Below are 19650 nucleotides of genomic sequence, written 5' to 3' on the forward strand. Positions count from 1 at the left end.
CTACTTATTTTATGGCACAGTTTGAGGAAGTGATGAAAACACTTCACAAGCTTCCATTTTGTTAAGCGGAAGCAAAATGAGGAAATTGTTATTCTTTTGATTTTGAATTTTGTTTACCATCCATGACATTGGCAATGAGCTTAGCGGCAATAAACGCTAATCCTGAAATGGTGATAAGCAGTCAAGATATGACCTCTGAAATAAATGATGCTTTTGATTGATCCGTTTTTGAAAAGAACAAATTTTTACAAACAATAATAATATGTAGTAAATAACAATGTTTGGTTGTACTGTGAAAGGCATCAGAGAGATTTAAACTTTTGATAAATTGAAATTTATTAATTTTCTTTAAATAAATATTCTGAGCAGTGTCAACCTGAATCCTTCTTTCGAACGTTGATTGTTGTAAATTGATCATGTAACGTGTGTGTTTACATTTTGAATTTATGCAAAAATTAGGTACTTTCACAACAGCAGATGGATTGTAAAAATGAAATGTAAAAGGTTGAATGCCGTTTGATGTGGTCAATATGGAAATCAATGATGATGCAAAACAATGTTGTTGTTGTTGTGGTGGTGGTGGTGGTGAATGTCTGAAGAAAATTGTTGTTGACAACAGGCAAATCACGTGGGAAACAACAACACCCGCGGACATGCGAATCCACCGATCAAACCATTGTTAACATAAGATGACACGCACTGTTTGCATTTTCCATATCTCGTTTGTACAGTGAATAGACGTCGATGGTTACAGTTATTGTAGATGTGGTGCATCGTGTGTCTAAGATTCGACTGCATGCGCGCAAGTTGACTACAAATCGTCATTGCTCTTTACAAATGTTGTTAGTCAATTTTCATCTGGTAAACAAATGATAAAGTCGCCTGTCGTCGTCAATCAAGCTTTCTCTGTCTCTCTTTCTGTACATTCTGCACAGCTAGCTGGCTAGCTAGTCAACCAAACTACAAGCGTCGTATAATAATACAGGGGAAAATCATCGACTGATTTTTGCCACACCTTTTCAATGCCAGCACAATTCAACGCCAAAATTATTGCACACTATCATCAGCATGGATTTGGTGTTGTACCTTTGCTTTGAGTCGAAATTGATGCTCTTGTTACTTCTTCTTCTTCTTATTGTTTCGCTTAATTTCGGTGCTTTTTGTGAATTTCAATCAATCAAAAACAGTGTGTTTCGTCTTTGCAACAGCAGTCAAGATAATGCTTTTATTTCTTGTCCAAGTAAATATGCGACCGAGGTGCTGCCGCAGTTGCGATCATTGCCCTGGTTGAACACTTTGTAAGCTGATTTTCACTTTGCAATTTTATTATTTAATCAGTTTTCATCTCATTCACTTTGCCAAACAATTTCTCAAACCTTCTCAAAATATATTATGCTAATTTGGGATTATTTGGAATTTATACCACGACTGCATATATAATTTATATTACAATTTTACATATATAATAGTTAATATTCAATAATATTCTGCATGAATAACAAAAATGTGTTGTATATTCTTCAACTAAGAAACAGCAGTCTTTTGTTTGTGTTTATTTGCATCGCTCTTTCATTAAAATTAATGAACACAATTAATCTTTGCGGGCGTTATTTACTCACGATGATCAACGTTCAACGATAAATAAATATTTTATGCGTTGGCTGCTCTTTTTGTTTTTTTTTAAAAATAAAACCTCTATTGATGTCAGATAATTTTATAATTTTCAACTTGTTTGAAGCAAATTTTTAATTTTCATTTACAAACTTTCTACTTCAATATCTATTTTTAAATAATATGCCTCTCGTTTTTATTGGATGTATGCATTTAATACAAAGTTTGTGAAAATATTTCAGATTTAGATTTTGCAAATATAAAACGGCCATTTTGATCTGCAGCTAAAATGTAATTTATCTTTTGCAAAATCTACTTACTGTAAAAAGAACAGTTTAATCAGGTAGCAAAATGGGATTGTTTTTATCACATTTGAAAACATCGATCTTATGAGCTTTTTTTGTATTTTTACTACTCTAAGCGTACTCTCGTGGAAGCATTTACGAAGCAGAATAAATTTTCACAGCTTTTTTCTTTTATTCAATTTATTTATAGTGAAATTGAAGATTCTGAAACAGAACTGAAATTACCATGGAAGAAATTTGCACGTTTATCTTCTTTAAAAATTCTGTAAGTTTACATATGAAAATTGTGACGCAAACTCTTTATTACATTTTCAATAAGAATTTAATGTAAATATATGATACAGTCTGTTTCATATTTAATCATATCATTAAATTGGAAGTAGATTTACTTTCAACATATTACGTTGATTATAAAAAATGTTCACTAAATTATATTTCCATTATAATTTTTCTTCATTCAGTAATGATGATTACGAAGCACATTGTCATCACTTTTGTTCTACAACGTGTAAACGTTAATCATTAAGTTACAGTAGGACACGTTTTAAGTTACTGTAAATAATCACAACAAAATTTTAATGGGTGATTCAAAAATTCATCATTTTATGCTATTATTATGTTAAATAGATTACTTTAAGTGACCTGCGTGCAGCCAAATTAGACTGTTCTTGTCAAAACATGTGGCTTGCATTTTGGGAAAAAATTCTTGAACCCATCACACCAATCGAGTCTTTATCAATTGAGATGGATGTCCTTTTATGGTTTCTAGCAGACGTTAATCGCGTCTGCGATTTAGATTGTCCCAAAACTGTGCGAGATATTTATGAGTTACCAAATCAAATTAACCTACCAAAAGATGCTTTCAATCACTGTCTTACCGAAGGTGACCCAGCAACAGAATCTGCAATTTACGAAAATTTTAAAACTAGATGTGGTATGTTATATATTGTTTCAGTAGCTGATGTTTGACAAAATTTCACTGCTACACTGTTTCAGGATTTGGATCTTTACAGTTAAATGTAAAGCAAGTTATATTTGGTTACAACAAGACAGACGATGTTGTGGTGTGCAAAGCCACAAACAGTAATTTGATTAGCGTCACATCAAAAGAGTGTCCAACTTTTAAAATGACAAGTTTTCTAGAAGAGCCAGCAAAGCCTGACACGTTCACGTGGTAAGTTATTGTATGTTGCATTAGTTAAATGTTGCCCACTATTTTGATTGAACTCAATATTTTACTTGAAGGGTAAACAAATGCATTTCTTTGCATATCATTATTACTGACTGTCATAAAAATTTGCATAAAGTGATTATCTCAGAAGCTTGTAGCGTGTTTATCAGTTTCATTTTGTGCTTCTTTGATTGTTGCTGTTTTGTTAGTTGTATTTTTGGATTTTCATTTTGAAGTTACAAATTTAACTCAGAGTACAACTTAGTTTATTACAAAAGACGTTTTAGTGTTGTCCGACTTTTGTTGTTAACATTATGATGAACTATTGATATATTTTCAGTTGAAAATTGCCTGAATAGTGAATATATTTTTAGTTTTTGTTATGCTTATATTGGTTTTAAGAACTAAATGTTTCCCTTCCATATCCCATATTCACAGTACATATATGCAGTATGAAAATTGTTGAATGATTGTGTTTGTTTTATGCAGGTGCATGGGTGATGATACGGCTGTTTTATCCGTTAATAATGTTCGACCAAACAGTTCTGGATGGATAATATGTTTTGGAAATGGATATCTTCCCCAAGCTGCTGCCATACCGCTTTTAGTAATTAGTATGTGAGTTTTCAGTTTCATGCATTCATAAAAATATTTTACGATAATAGAATAAGATTATTCATAAAATATAAAGCAAAGATTATAGGAAATGACAAAACATCACGAGACAATAATTTTGCGTCATTATTTATTATTATTATTATCAATTGAGTTGCTTATTAATTATGCAATTAAAGATAATTAATCATTGTCAGTGATTGGAATATTATTAGTAATATGGTCCTGTTGAAGAAGTAAAATTTTAAACTAACAGAGAATAGTGTTGTGTATTTCTATTTTATATTTGCCAAATTTGTTATAGCTCCACCGGTGTATCTTCGATTTGAAATGGATCGTGTGAATCAACAAGAACTGTTTATTCGATTTCAGCTTCATTCATATCCGAATGTTGATCTGCATTTATTTATTTGGGAAACTGATTTGAAAAATTGGCGTGAATTGTCACTTACTGAAGAATACACATCTACAAACGGAAGAAGAGGAGCACTCTGGTTTTCCCGCACTTTGCGATCATTGGCTAGCACAACGACAGAAGGTGAAATTCAATTTACTAAAATGGATACGGTATGCAGAACTGATTTGTATAATTTCACTGCGTGCAATGCAGTTGGATGCATTTCAAAGGTATTTGAAATAAAGCCAGGTATTAATTGAGTATGAAGTTTTGTATCAACCTATTTCACGCATGTTGTTATGCAATACTTTCAGATGAGAACAACGTACTCTGTGCAGCCAACGCTGATAGTCCTACATATCAAACACCAAAATCAGTAAAATTTAACATTTTGCGTATTCATGCCGTTCCTACTAAGCATGATGATGCGAATTATTTAAATTATGCTGATGGCCAAACTGACCAATCAATGCAATATTCTCCAGTAAGTTTTCATGTTTTACAAGTGGAACTCATTTTTTCACTTTTGAGCAACACTTTAGTAGTTTAGCAATTTTTGATGATGCTTATTAAAAGTGAGCATAAGGGGTGGTTTTACTCGGTCCCGCTTTTCTCTCATTGGTCTTTGCCCACGCTATTTTATTAGACCGTCAAATCTTTGTTGTATTGGTTTTCATTTTATTTGGCCGTGAAGTCTTTGTCGTAATGGTTTTCTTTGTCTAATTGCTCAGTGAAATCTTTGTCGTATTGGTTTTCCTTGTCTAATTGCTCATTGATTCAAACTCTTCAGTTGTGATTAAGATTTGACGATCCAATAAAATAGCGTGGGTAAAGACCAATGAGAGAAAAGCGGGACCGAGTAGTACCAAACCTGAGCATAAAAATAATGCAAGTTCATGTATAAATACTGTACAGATTATTACTATCAAATTTCGTTTAATGAGTAATCAACTGCTAGCAGTCATAATTTCATGTGCTAAAAAGTTTGCGCTCAGCATTAGCTTTTTGCCATAATTAATAAACTAATTTATTGTTTTTTTTGCATTTTAAAACAATTACGTTGATTTTTTAGTTTGCTTAATTAAAACTTTTGTTTTTAGATGCAAGTAATAATCCCTTTTTTTATACTCAGCGCCGGACTTATGCTTACAGTATTGTGTATTATTATTAATCGATGGCGTGTTCTAAGACAAGCTAATAGCACGCTTAAAAAAAGGCAGCCTATCGATGGACAAGAAAATGCACCAGAGCGTACTGCTGTTCTGTCAGATGCAGCTGAAAATGATATTGCCTTATAAATATTGTCTATTTCTTCCATTACTGAAGTAAGTAATCTGTTTAATTTCTTTGCTAGCATGATGAAATGAGCAGAAACACATAGGTGGAATGCATGTAGTTGTTCAGAAAATTTAACTGTGAAGCCTGACTGAAATGAATACACTTTGCATGATGCTAACAACATATTGTATTATACAATAAAAAAATATCTTCTTAACACTTATTAAATTAACAAGATTTAAGTTTGATATGATACGCATAAGAGAATAGGCCAAATATTATAGCCTTGGTTTTGTCAACAGCAAATGTGGAACTTTTTGTTGATTCATTTTTAATGAATATTCTCACATTTAATGTTCTAAGCAAAACAGTGACTTAAGAAGTATAATAATGATAAAATACCGTGGTTTTGGTACATTCCAGTGTCGATTATCTTACTACCAATCATTTAGCAAAGACCGCAAGTTTTAGGGCAGTAAAGTTTGCGCAAAGTAGAAGTTGCATCTGAGTGACAGTCTTGAGTGTTAGGAATTTTTCTGTTGGAGTTTCTTTTAATAAAGTTTAACGCAAGACAATGCATATTCCAATAGTATCCATCGGAAGTGTCCATGCAGCGGTCCTCTGAAATGACAAGCTCGTTTTAAGAATTGCTTTTTGGGAAGAATTGCTTCAAATTTACTAAAACAGTTGCAGCAGGATCGCTGGCAGTGAAGCATTAATTTTCCTGGCAACTTCTCACACCAGCCATTAATCGCCATTATCGGGCAGTTCTGAAATACTTTAAAGCAATGCAGAATGAAATACATTTAACCATAATGATTGCATTTGTTACAAACAAACAAGTCGCTTTAAATTGTGCATAAGCAAACACAAATAAAAATGCCGTGTAATTAGAAAGTTATACATGAACAATTTATGAATTGCGGAATTGTTGCAGATCTTCAGATGAGTATTACTTACAATAGGATCTTCATCATTGCAGTTTTGCTCTTTTTTGCAATCTATTTTCCAAGTTGATAGTGAAAAATGCGGTCTTAGCGTCCACGGATTTATAGCTGATTCATCTGGTGCAGAAATCTCTTGGTCAGCGTGATCAGCAAAATGCAAAAAGTCAGTACAGTTGTAAAGCAGATTTATTTTTGTAAAATCTTTGGTGCTGAATGTCTTTTTGGGGCCAATTTGAACTCTGTAATGAAATTTCACAAAATGTTCTCTCTCATATTCAGTTATGAAACTTTACTCTGAAAATTATTATTCCACAGCACGATTCCACGTCTTATGCTTTGAGAATTTTTTTTAAAGATTATAAAACTGAAAAAATTTTTTTTCTGTTAAATTACCCTTCAACTTTAGCTACCATTGTTGGCTGTTTATCATTTATTGCCCAAGCAGTTGATTCATAATGCATGATAGAATTGTAGTCATATGGAGTCAATAGCTCTGCTTCACTTGGAAGTCGAATGGCATATTCAGGCCAATAAGCTATTGATTAACGAAACTGAATGCTTTACAAGGCAAAGTTGCCATTTTACCTGGTTTGATGTTCTCATAAAAAATATTAACATGATGATCGCGATCATAACGAGAATGTTCGTGATAAAAGCCCAGTGTGTGCATCAGTTCGTGACGGATGACGTCAGGTCTCCAGCAGCGTTTTCCCAGTGATAAGCTCTGTCCACCTTGTATAGGATGAAATCCTACATATGACCAGCATCTGAATAAAGCAAATGAATTAAAGTTGAACTTCATAACTCATTATCAACAAATTACCCTTTCAAGTCTGTTATAAAAAGATGATTTTTTGATCTTTTCTTTAGTCGCTTAAATTTCACGCAAGTGTTTCTTTGCAATTCATCTGTAACTTCTTGAAACATTCTCATCTTTTTATCATCTGAATTGAATTCACTGTCGGTGTATATGATAATGCAGAAATGAAATGTAAAATTTACCAATATATACTTTGTCAAAGTAGTAAAGTACCATCTTGTTTGGCCATCTTGATTGTATATCTTTTTTGGCGTTGCGTGTTAGTAAATTCTGATTTTGAAATTAACTTACAAAGTGTAATGAAATTTGAATAGATATTACCATTTCTTTAGGTGACTTATCAAACAGTCTTTTTATATCTCCTTCGAAAAAGTCTACGTACAATACAAATTGATTTGTCATTTTTGGTTAATATTTATTTATTCATCTATGCAAATTTAATTAGAATTAGAATTCATATTAAACGTCCATAATACAGTGAATTTAATTCAACAAATTATTGTACTTTAGGCATTTTATTTTACTTTATTTATTAAAAATTTATATCAATATTTGGGCATGTGAAATAAGCAATTTTAAATGTTCTCCACAAAGAAGCTCTTAAGAAAAGTAAACTTACCATGACCATTATTTGTCAGTTCAAATAAGGTGGGTTTTTCAGACAAAGTGCCTTTATTAGTAAGAAAAAGCTGAATTTTCTAAAAAATAATTTATTTTAGTAAGCACTGGGTAGGAATTTTTGTGCAGTAAGCGTACAATTAGGAACGTTGAAATCACATAAAAATTACGTCGATTCATCATGATGGAAACGCTCAGCTGCTTCCACTGCAACTGTACATCAATTTTAGAAACTGTTTAAATATCACTTCATCACACCGATGTCGCTAAAATTGTTAGCAAGAATGCATTCGAATTAGGCAGCATGTAATATCTAAGTATGCAATAGTGTTTACACTGCTGAAAAAACATGTTAAAAATGCATTATCAATTTCTTACATCTTTGCTGATAAAGTATTGTTATTAAATAGCTTTTCCAAGTTCATTTATGAGAAAAAAAGACCATTTTTTAAACACAGCATCAGAATGATCAAAGTAAAATTTATTTATTCATTATACAGTAAAATTTCGTTTGACACACCAAGTTCACTATAGGTGACATTGATTCCGATAAAAATAAGTGCAGTTATGATAAAATATAGCACATTTTCATTTTTCTTTGACAAGGGCTATGGAAAAATCACGAGCATAGCCCTGGATCAATTGCTTCGAAAAGTATACACCAATCATTTTTACAGATGACCAAGTTCTAATGCGTGATGTAATGCGAGTAGATCAGAATGATTTGTCACTCGCCAAAAGGGAAATTGCATCTGAAAGGAAAAATGTTTTGATGTATTTTAAATAGAAATAATTTTTCCATTCTATTCTCTAATATCATGTCCAACGTTACATTTAAATTATTGCATGGCATATACAGTTACAGTTGTCAGTTAAATTTCATCCAAAGAAGGAGACAGTGGTGACTTACTTGTTTTGCCGCAACTTCTTCTTCACGACCATCACCGACAACTACATAAGTGCACTTTTTGCCAAAACGGTGCAGAATGCGTTCAAAGCAAGCCTCTTTGCCTAAATTGTTTTCTATCAATATATATATATATATATAGGTATATTCTTCATTTTATTCTAGTTTATTATATTTCAAACCAATTTTTGCAGCGCAGTATATATTTTCAATTGGAAACATTGAGCTGAGGCCGTAAAGCAGCAGCTTTGCATAAGTTGGAATAAGGGGTGATGTGGTGACCAATATATTTGCGTAGTTGGTTCTGAAGTTTATAATATAATCAAATATAAAAATATAAATTAATTGATAACTTACTTTGATGTGATTTGAGACAGACATTTAAGAACCAAACTGTGCCAAGAGTCAGTGAATGTTTCAATGTCGTTACGAATTTGAAGCCATTGCTCTTGTTTGCCACAGCCCAATAAACCTAAATGTGATTGAAGTCAGCAGTTTTGATGATTTTAGTTAATTTTAATACATTTCAGATAAATTTTAATTGCAAAATGTGCTTCAGATTATTCATATTTTGATAAAGAACTGAAATGTTTGAATCTTAGTAGTTTTTTCTATACAAATATTAATTGTGCATTTGTTTTGTTAATTTTCACGCGTTTATAAACTTAAGATGCTATTTTATTCAAATTAAAGCAGTGAAGTAATATATAAATGGAGTTTATCATTCAAAGATATTGCATTTGAGTGCTAAGCAAAAGTGTATTTAAAAAAAAGTAATTTTCGTTCCTCATTAACCTTATCTGGTCTTAACGTTTTGCATTCATATTTCGCGAATTACTATAATATAACGAAAAATTATGATTTATTACCACAATGAAGGAAACCGTAGAAACTTAAGTTATTTTGAAATAAGTAATGCAATATTTTCAAAACAGAATAATCAGAAGTAGCTGGCACAACATGCAGTACACTAAATGGAATGTGTTAATGCTTGCTATCTTTCATATTATTAATTACAGACTCATTGAATGATGAATGATATGTATGCTCATTTAAATATTGAGTGTTTAATTGGTAAAAGAAGTGAATAATCCAAGATTTGCCTTACCGCCTACGTTGTCTTTGTAAAGATTGTACAAATCACGAATTCTTCGATAACGAAATGCAATTTTTCGCATAAAATCAATACTTCCACGGACTCCAGGAACTAAACAGAATGTTGCAGCATTTGTTGTCGGTATGGGCAATCCCTCAGAAGAGAGTGAAAATGTTCTTAAATAAAATAATCAATCAGTTATCATTATTTAATATTTGATAAGTAATGTCAATTTGTTGCACATGTGCATTTTTTAATTTAAAAGAAAAGTATCGATTATTTTATCTACTTACGACAGATCTTGAGAGTCATCAGCGGCTATATCATCAATATGGGCTTGATCGCAGTCTTCAAGCTCATTGAAAAAGAAATGCGTATCAGATAGATAGAAAATTAATTCTTCCATGCGTAAGCCAACGGAAACGGAAGCATTTACATCTTTGTCGAATTTAGATGCGTAAGCTCCTGTTAAAAGCGAGTGAAATAAAATGCAAGTTTCATCCAGATCCCAGAGGAAAATCCTTTCATAACTTCCATCCAAGGTCGGTGACATATTTGCTGTTCGCCTGCGTTTTCCTTTAGCTATAATGATAAATTAAAAACAAAAATGCATTGAATAAATATTTTCATTGAAAGTTTTGCTCACATTTCTTTGAATCGGAACTGATTTTTGATGTCGGGGAATCAATGGAGAAAGCATCAGCAGATGACTGACTGGAATTATGAGTAGAGATTGATGTGCAAGATGGGATCTGAGTCAGTTGATATGTTGCTGTGCTTGCTGCTCCTGCGTTTGAGGACCCAACACATGCCAACGGGCCATTGTATGCTGGATATGGGCCGAGATTTGTATAATACTGTGGGTACGTTTGCGGATACCCTCCAACAGTGCTGTATCCCCCGTACTCTAAAGCTTGGTTTGCTCCAGCAAAATTTTGTGGATTGACAATTCCACCGGTCGCAAACGATGGTGCAGCATATGCAGTGCCTGTAAAAAACCAACAGATAGTTTTCAACTAGGTACTGAGTTTATAAATAATGTAACCGTAGTATGCATTAGCAGGTGATATTCCAGCTGTAGCTGCACTGAGGTAGGCATTCAAAGGGTATGGATTGGACTTTATACTGCGGCCTATAAATAAATTGGTAATAATACTTATTACTTATGTTGAATGACATTTTTCATTGACGAACCACAAGCTTGGGCAAATACAGTGGGGTAAGAAGACTGATTTGATTGACTGCCATAAAAGGCGCCATGATTCGTTGTTGAAATGCTGTAGTTCGACAGTGGAGACTGACCGTTATACATTGCGCTTAAAAATGTACATGTTTATGCTTTAAATATCTAGGCAAACGCATTTACCTGGCACAGTAAGGTGACAAGGCAGATGATGTAGAGACACCACAGAGTAGACTTTTTCCACTTGCTATATCCGCTTAAAGAATGAATTTTATTAAAATCTTTTTTTTTAATTTAAAACACTCTATTTGAAACAATATCAGAACAGAAGCAACGCATGCAGTGCTCATTGCGCTTTGCTAATTGGAGGCTATGTTAAATATTTTTAAAAAATAACGCTAAAAAGTCTTACAAGTAGAACCCATTTCTGCAGATATAGTGCCATACATCATTGCAGCAGCCCCTTTTATTGCGCTGTTTGGACTGGATGCAAGTGTAGGTCTTGCTAAAGTTTCAACGGCAATCACTTTGTTAGAATGTGCACTATTGTTGCCTAAAGCAATTGAAAAGCATTATTATTAGTAGTATTAGTATTAATATTATTATCATCATATTACTCGACCAATTTTTTCAAAATTGCAATGCAATCAAAAAGGTAACTTTTTAATTTATTGCTATAGTGTTGTAAAGCACTTTCAGAAATTTTAGCTTTATCAATCCAGTGTAATGCACTAGAAATCCTGTTAAAAGTAATGCAAGTTTCATATTAGAAAAATAAAATGCATGCGTTAAATAGAAATACATGCAATATGAATAATGAAATAATAATAATGTGCACTTTGACGCTTGTTGAAAGTTTCTAAAAGTAAGATATTTGCTTGAACTTACTTGAAGTAAAACTATCAGAAGACCATCGTGAAGCAGATGTATAGCTAGAACACTCTTCTGCAGAGCTTTGAGAAGAAACGGAAAAATAAAGCGACGCTGCTGAATCAGTAAGCCGCGCACACGGCGATGCACTAAGCTGAAATCGGGTTTGCTGCGGCGCTGCACTGTCTACAAAGTTCGCTGCGCCACCTGGTAGGTCAAAATCATTACTAGATGATTTGGCTTGTAATGTTGATGGGGATGGTTGTATTATGAAACTTGGGCCAACCACTGTAAAAGCTGAAGATTCGGCACCACTTTCTGTAGAAATCGTCGATGTCGGCTGTTGTTGTTGTTGTTGATCTGTATCCGTCGAGCAATTCAATGGATTGTTTGCACTGAAATATGCATATTTGTTTTGTTGCTCTTAATTTGTTCATCATGTTCTTCAAACTACTGCATACGTACGTGAACTGCTTGAATGAATCGATATTGGTCGTATCGAAGCTTGGAACAATTAAGCGCGATCGACAGTGCAACGTACCACGCTTGTATGCCTGAAAAATTTGCATTAGTAGAAGTTGAGAGAAAAAGTACCTGATATTGCTTGAATTTTTTGTTTTCAACGTAGCTGTCGCGGGTCAAACAAGCATTGACCTCGAAAGTCAGTTTTGCAACAGATTAATTGACGCAGCTGTCAAATCAACAAGCTGAAGATTAGCCTCTGTATAGTGTCAAGAAATTTAGAGTTGCAAACTTAAAATGTTGAAGAGAAAATTTATTCTGAACATTGCCCCTCAGCTGTCAGGAAAACTGATCCAAAATATTTCCACAACGGTGACGTGTTATCGTATGCCACTGCTCTCCGCCTACTTCGGCTGCATCGATTGGAACATGCTAGTGCAACTTTGGCAACCTGCTTTTTTAACAACCAATCAAAGATGAGCACAACTGGTGTCTGTAACTGAAGCCTGACGCTTGCGCATACCAGGGACGACTAAATTTTGTTGAACAAGTTGCGGATTAATATGCATTGTTATAAAAGTAAAAATATACACCTCTACGGCATCAGACGTGGACATTAAAAAAGATTTCTATTCTTTCTCTTTCATTAAAGAAATGAAGAAAATGAAAATGACAAACCACATGCATACTTTACAGATTTGAAATTTGAAAACCCTTTAGGAGAGAATTAGACAAAAAGAAATAAAAAGATTCACTTCTGAGACAGTATAATTAATAATGGAAAATTCATGATCAGCTGAAAATGGTGATCACGAGGAGAAGAAGAAAAGAGGCAAGCAGGCACCTGAATGAACAAAAAGTCATCGAATGGATATTGGACAAACAAATAACGCCCTATGGTTAAGCGGGTTGAATAAAGCGACAGGAGCCTTGATTCAATGGTCAAGTGGACAAAGCGCTGCTTGCTTGCGGCAGCAGGCGAACAGCAGATTCACTTAGCACGGGAACTTAGCGCTTTTTTTTGGTGCATTGTACGCGTGGGCTGCATAGAAAGATGAGTTATAATAGTCACTTAACGACTGGCTTCTTCTTCTTCGCCCGGCCGACCAGCCATTGTCTACCAATAGCAAGCAAACAATAGTCGCCAGTGGTCACAAAAACTCAGCTGGCGCGTCCGCTTCAACCCCGAACCGTCTGAGGAGGCCAGTGGCCAATGTAGTGGACGTCCTGCGGAGGGTCGCTAGCAAAGCGTCGAACAAAAGCATTACATTGTGCAATTTTCGCTCTTTGGTCATTATCCAAGCAGAGCATCAGCCATAATTGGCCCTGACTGTGAGTGGAACAGTAATGTAACAGTAAAGGCCATGCAACCCAATTGCTCATTTCATCGGTCGCCACAGTCTCAGTAACTGATTTGGTGCTATAAGACTGAGAGAGAGAGAGAGAGAGAGAGAGAAAGAGAAAGAAAGAAAGAAAGAAAGAAAGATACTTCATCATTGTTCTTGATCAGCTCAAAACAACTGGGAAATCTATGTTAACATCAGTTGTATCAAAAATAATTGCATATTATCTTTGGTACAGGTTGATCTTTGACATGTCACAATATCTGCCAATTTTATTTACAACATACAGTAAGAAATTTAGTTGTAAAATCTTATGATAAAAAATTTCCAAAAGTTTTCCATTTACAAATATTTTGCATAGTGTAAGAATAAGTGAAATCTTCGAAATTATTCAACTTACAAAGCCTAATATTCAGTAATAATGCCTGAAATGAAAAATAACTTTCTTGAAAAATATCATGAAAGGGGGAATTGCTTAGCTTGTGAATGTGGTGCATCTAATACCCATAAAAAATTGCCATACCATTTTTCATGCTTTATGTATATATTTATATGTATATAAAATAATGCCTTTATGAACAAACATCTCGTTTGCAGCATGTCTAACAAAAATTATTTCAGTCAATCATTCTGCATCGTATTATTTTCTGTGCTAATTATTAATTTGTATACTTTTTTCTATTGTTTGAAAATAATGAATAATAAAAAATGTTGCGAATGCTTTGCAGTGTAACGCTACACCGTCACTATACAACTCTTAACGTGTATTTTTAGTCCAAATATTCCATTTATATGTAATCGATATGGTAGTTAAATTTGATGACAGCGCAGAAGCTACTGTTTTGAACTGTGTAGACTTTATAAAGGAGCAATATTAAACTACGAATCGAAAAAATGATGTATCCGTTTTGTAATTTGCATTTCTTCCCTGGTCAATACTTGCACATGGAAAAGTTGGACTTATAGAAAAGTTCACTTAAAACCATTAACTGATTTGCAATTGCATCAGCTTATGTTGTAGGTCGATCGTTTTGTAGGATGCAAATGCACGTGCAAACAATGCATGATTTTGAACAAACACTAATCTGTTTGGCAAACTTTGCCATCGTCGTTGCGCAGCTAATAAGTCGCCTACTTAATAGGAGCCCTAATTAAAGGCGACTTTTTCTACAAACCTTTGCTTTGCTGAATGCGGACCGTCTGTTCAGTCTGAAAAGCTAGCTAACTTTGTTTGGCCGCGTGCTACTGTAACAAGATGCGGAATCGATACGCGCCTGTGTTAGTGCTATTAGCAGACTAGCTAATGGGCACCATTACGTTTAAAGTTCAATAAATGTATCGACATAGTAACAAATGATATGAATAGTCTTAAAATAAACGTAAAATTTTGTAAAATATTGCATTTTTCAATGCCAACGTTTTAACTAGCATTTTGAATTTAGAGAGATGTTTAAAAATTTGATATTTTTAAGAATCTTTAGACGTTACTGAAATGTAGAAAAATTTATTATACGTATATATTTGTATAGTTTGAAGAAAAATTCTGCTTGAAGTAAGAGGATTTGGTGCTGATCAGTAGTACTTTGCTTTCTAATCAGGTCGTGCTCAGCAGAAGATGGACTATGGTGAAAATCGTCATTAGGTCAGTTAGAGAGTTGGATCATTACAGTATACAAGCAAATGGCACGCTTTGCTGTAGATATACTTGCTTGAAATATTCCAACAGACGTATTTTGTTTTCAAGACATATGTTCAGGAAGGAGGGACAAGTAGTCTGAGGGGTTGGACTAAGCTGATCGCCTGTCATGAACAGTTGATTAGCCTTGGCATATGACCAGCTCAGGTGCCGAAGTTGAACTGCGCCTCGGAAGCTAAATTAACAACGATAAACTTGCTGACCGGAAGTTTAGTGGGTCAGCGTTTGTTTTGAAGCGTGGCAGCTAACCATGTTGGCAATCAGCCGGCGCCGTATTATCCCACAATGATTAGTAGTGAAAAGCAAACTTTTCAAAAATGAATAAATAAAAAATCAAAAAGCAATTATGACTGATTGTTATTAATGATGTAGCAATTTTATTTTTAACTGATTAATCACGAAAGAGAAAACATTCGCATACTTTTTCATGGTAATTTTCTCCACAAATCAGAAGCAAAGTGAAATGCAGCTAATAAAGTTGTCATGAAAATGATTTATTAGTATTACATTATTTATTACGTATTGTAAAATGATTTCAGCTTGTTCGAGATAATTGTTCATTATGTGCTGCGATTGCATATGCAAGCTTGTCTAATTTCTGATGTATAATAAGTCCAAATTGTAATAATAAATAATATAATGAATTCTCTAATGATAAGGTATGGAATTTTTGCATATTTCTGTTTTTATAAAGTATATGAATAAAGTACCGTGATAAACATTTAATTTGATCAGTAAGTTCACGCATATTGTAATAAATTTGTTACCGTATATTTATGTAGTAAAGTTTTTAAGCTTGTTTCTCTCTTTAGTTATATTGTAAATAAAAGTATAAAGCATTTGAGGATATTTTGAATTCAAATTTACTAACTCGAAAATATTAATATTCGACGAATTGTCCACTCATTTCAAGCATTATCAGGTCTAACATTTGAATTAAAGGAACGTGAGCTTTAAATTTAATTCTAATCATGAACAAGAATTGTAAGAGTGTAATTATTTCACCGTTACAAATATATCAGTCTACTTATCTACTATATTTACAAATATATCAGTCATATTAAAATATGCAAAAATTGTTAATGTTAAAGTATTAAGTTTCACAAATGGAATAATTGTGCTATGATAATTATATTTCCACAAAAATAAAGCATACTTAAAATGTAATTGATGATAGTGAAAATTATGAAGCAGTGCCTTAAAATTATTAAAAAAATCCAAAGGAAAAGAAAAGGCTTTACCTCGAAACGACCCTAGCCAGCGGTGTGAATTGATGACGCTGATGGTATTGATCAAGTTGGCGAAAAGGAAGCAACGGTCCATGTTGGAAAAGTGATTTTGAGAATTGGAGCAGGTAAAAGTGAGAAAGAACGCAGAATTAGAATTTTTGAAGAACTAACAGACAATGGAGAAGAGCTGAAGAAAGATAAAGTGAATGGAGAAGGTAACGTAAACTCGTACAGGGTATCAAGAAAGATGAGAAGACGCGAAATTGCTAGCTAGCTAGCTAGCTAGTTAGCTTGCTTGCTTGCTAGTCTATGTGCAATGTCGTGTTAGTTAAACTGTGGAAGCTGACCTGCCTTTGAGGCTGAGAATGAAACCGAACCTTTCTGCCTGCCTGCATGCGTCCGCGTGAGTCGGCCGGTTCCTGTGCAAGCGATCTGACCGCCAGTCACTTAATCCGAAAACTCAGCTACCACGACGCGGCCATTTAAAACTTGGATGAAATGTCATCGTTGTTGAAACTTTACCCACAGCTAAATACAACTCACCGGGTTGGACACGTTTAATACAACAGACTGGCCAAACCCCTGACCAGATCCCATCGACGCCTGCTTATCATGTCCACTACTTTTCATCTGCTTGAATGCTGCGAAACCATTTCATGCGGTTGCTAACAAATTTTCAAAATGACGACATCCAACACCACCACAACAGCTCCTCACAACATTCATATGATACTTACTGCTGAGCACGTGACTGGCGTATTCGTCATTCGCAACTTCTCTCCCTCTCTCTATCTCTTTGTGAAACATGAATGTAAATAATGAAAAAGCATTGAAAGATTGGTTGGTTGAAACAAAAAAATTATAATAACAACATTCAAGCTTTTTTTCTTCAAAAAAGCAAAAACTACAATGACACTCTACCACACATTGCCTTCATCTGTTCTACTGGGTACACTTTTGCGCTTGGTAGAGGGAGGGGGGGGGCAATTTGTTAAGAAGCAACGACTGGTCAATATTTGCAAGCCTCAACCGACCGACAGTACTACAATGCACAACTGTCCTCAGCGGTTGTCGCAAAGTCATAAACATCGGGTCCAGCTCTTGACGTGGAAAACAAACGGGGTCGAGAAGAGGCGTGGAAAAAAGCCATTATTCTTTGAAGAAACTAACTTGACGTTGACAAATAATAAATAATAAACGCACCATCGTGCGAATAATCATCTCGATGCAGTGGTTCCAAACATTTTTCCGGATATATCCATTGTAGACAATAAATTTTCTAATCGAGCTAATAGATTTGTGATTACAGTTTTTGTAAAAGTAAAAGCTGTTCAAATATGCACAATATCCTGTACACATTTTTCTACACGAAAAGGTCAGTTAAACAAAATATACAACGAGTATGCTTTTCGTTTTATTGCAAAAACAAAAGTTATATTCCTGATGAATGTCAATTTTTTTCATATAATTTTCAAATTTCAAAACGCCCATTTCAAGTATTATATTTGTTGCTTATTCAAAATTCACATTGCAAATATTTTCGACTAGAATCTAATTGATTCATAGCACTACATGATAAATGAAACATCAAATAGCGTAGTCTTATTTTTTTGAAAGTTGCTGTTGCTCTTAAACGAATAATTTCATATTTCTGTTTATTTAAACTAGTCAACATTAGCTCATTATTACAGTAGTTTAAGTGGAATTAAGTAAAAAATGCACTGTATTATTAGTTTGATGCATATTGTTGTTGATTTAGAGAAGTGATTTGATTTTATATAGATAAAAAGTTTTATTTTTGTTTTGATGCTATGATAACGATGAACAAACAACAATAAAGTTGCCAAGCTTGGCAAACAGGAAAATGTTCCGAGTTTCCTTCAGCTTCGTCTTCACGTTGGAATTCATGGCAAAACTTGAAATTGAAAAGGTTTTCGAAATTTTTCTCATTAACATGCTCTGCTTTAAGGCTGATCATTTTCACGACAGCCGAACGCCTTTGTAGCATGCTGTGATCAATCGTCAAGTGTCAAATGTCCAAAGTCTATGCGCGACCATATTTTTGATACCTGATCTTCGCTATTCACTGATCGATGCGCATCGTGAAATCACCCGCACACATTTAGCAGAGTGCATATGATACCACGGTAAGGTGATCCTGCGATTGTTGGTTCCGCCTGTCAAAAGTCTACTGCCAGCAATCGAAAAATATTGAACTGCTAATTGCTGCTTTCATATTTTACCTTCTGAATTCAATGAACAACTGTTAAACATTATTTGCAATAATTATATTTTCAAAACAGTGCATTATTGAAATTCACACTTGCAACAATAAGTAATACATTATTATTATGAAGAAAAAAGCCAAACCCAATTGATTATTCCAATCTACTTGCAAATGATATTCATTTCAATCTATTCTACTAACTTTTAGTTGTTATGATGAAGTGAAATTACTTTAAAATGACTTTACAATTGAACATTGTGTTCATTATTTTTTTCTCTACGTTTAACGTTTACCGTTTTACCGGAAAATGAATGTTTGGTTGTTAGGTCATGTCAATGTTCAGAAACGGAAACACGCAAACACAAGCAGCTGAATGTAGTTAGGCTGACAAATATTTACTTCTGTTATAGCAGGATGAGACATATGGATAGCGCTTTTGCGGTAACAGAAGCAAAATCGTCAGCTTCTACGCAAACAGATATTGCAAACTGAAATATCGATTTTGATGTCTATTTCTGTAGCAATTAAAATGAATCATTCATTTCAACATAAAAGATTGAACTTAGCATCTCTAAAAAAGGAAAATAACCCCTTACAATAAAAATATTTCAAATTATCTATCAATTCAATTTTAAAACTTTTATTTTTAAAAAGTCTACTTGTCATATTTTAATTATCTCTACAATACTGCAATAAAAAACCTCAGTGATATTAACAAATTTACAGTGAAAACCCCTGAGTATAACACTGTAATAAATATTTAAAATTTATTTCATTAATTTTAACAACAATTTTATAGTTTTAAAGCATCTTAAGAATAACAAAATCCAAGTTAATAAGAACGTTGAATTGATTTCTGTTTATGAAAGCTAAAT

The 19650-nt window shown here is 33.7% G+C and overlaps 6 protein-coding genes across 6 annotated transcripts; 3 read left to right on the forward strand and 3 right to left on the reverse strand.

Annotated features, from left to right (window-relative positions):
* Window positions 1-156: 156 nt before the first annotated feature.
* On the reverse strand, window positions 157-825 carry Tsp_11671 (conserved hypothetical protein). The gene is made up of 3 exons (XM_003371415.1): window positions 629-825; window positions 377-593; window positions 157-195 (listed from the first exon to the last, which is right to left on the reverse strand). Exons 1-3 carry the CDS (start codon window positions 823-825, stop codon window positions 157-159), a joined length of 453 nt encoding a protein of 150 aa, XP_003371463.1.
* Window positions 826-1068: 243 nt separating this feature from the next.
* Tsp_11672 (conserved hypothetical protein) lies at window positions 1069-5397 on the forward strand. The gene is made up of 8 exons (XM_003371416.1): window positions 1069-1298; window positions 2107-2181; window positions 2555-2850; window positions 2913-3090; window positions 3577-3701; window positions 4007-4348; window positions 4414-4583; window positions 5200-5397. The coding sequence occupies exons 1-8, from the start codon at window positions 1069-1071 to the stop codon at window positions 5395-5397; spliced, it is 1614 nt and encodes a 537-aa protein (XP_003371464.1).
* Window positions 5398-5825: 428 nt separating this feature from the next.
* On the reverse strand, window positions 5826-8187 carry Tsp_11673 (zinc metallo protein). The gene is made up of 6 exons (XM_003371417.1): window positions 8141-8187; window positions 6910-7091; window positions 6718-6859; window positions 6338-6563; window positions 6057-6147; window positions 5826-5998 (listed from the first exon to the last, which is right to left on the reverse strand). The coding sequence occupies exons 1-6, from the start codon at window positions 8185-8187 to the stop codon at window positions 5826-5828; spliced, it is 861 nt and encodes a 286-aa protein (XP_003371465.1).
* A 246-nt stretch (window positions 8188-8433) lies between these two features.
* Tsp_11674 (eyes absent protein) lies at window positions 8434-12897 on the reverse strand. The gene is made up of 15 exons (XM_003371418.1): window positions 12874-12897; window positions 12630-12812; window positions 12284-12372; window positions 11837-12213; window positions 11370-11501; window positions 11132-11204; window positions 10960-11081; window positions 10811-10897; window positions 10430-10753; window positions 10059-10347; window positions 9778-9941; window positions 9027-9141; window positions 8852-8973; window positions 8673-8773; window positions 8434-8514 (listed from the first exon to the last, which is right to left on the reverse strand). The coding sequence occupies exons 1-15, from the start codon at window positions 12895-12897 to the stop codon at window positions 8434-8436; spliced, it is 2283 nt and encodes a 760-aa protein (XP_003371466.1).
* Window positions 12898-13218: 321 nt separating this feature from the next.
* On the forward strand, window positions 13219-13600 carry Tsp_11675 (hypothetical protein). Its single transcript, XM_003371419.1, has 2 exons — window positions 13219-13317; window positions 13349-13600. Exons 1-2 carry the CDS (start codon window positions 13219-13221, stop codon window positions 13598-13600), a joined length of 351 nt encoding a protein of 116 aa, XP_003371467.1.
* A 2358-nt stretch (window positions 13601-15958) lies between these two features.
* Tsp_11676 (putative ribosomal protein S7) lies at window positions 15959-16822 on the forward strand. Its single transcript, XM_003371420.1, is given in 3 exon segments — window positions 15959-15978; window positions 16511-16651; window positions 16663-16822. 3 exon segments carry the CDS (start codon window positions 15959-15961, stop codon window positions 16820-16822), a joined length of 321 nt encoding a protein of 106 aa, XP_003371468.1.
* The last annotated feature ends 2828 nt before the right edge of the window (window positions 16823-19650 follow it).

This window comes from Trichinella spiralis (genome assembly GCF_000181795.1).
Source record: "Trichinella spiralis strain ISS 195 chromosome Unknown Scfld9, whole genome shotgun sequence".
Lineage (NCBI taxonomy): Eukaryota > Metazoa > Nematoda > Enoplea > Trichinellida > Trichinellidae > Trichinella > Trichinella spiralis.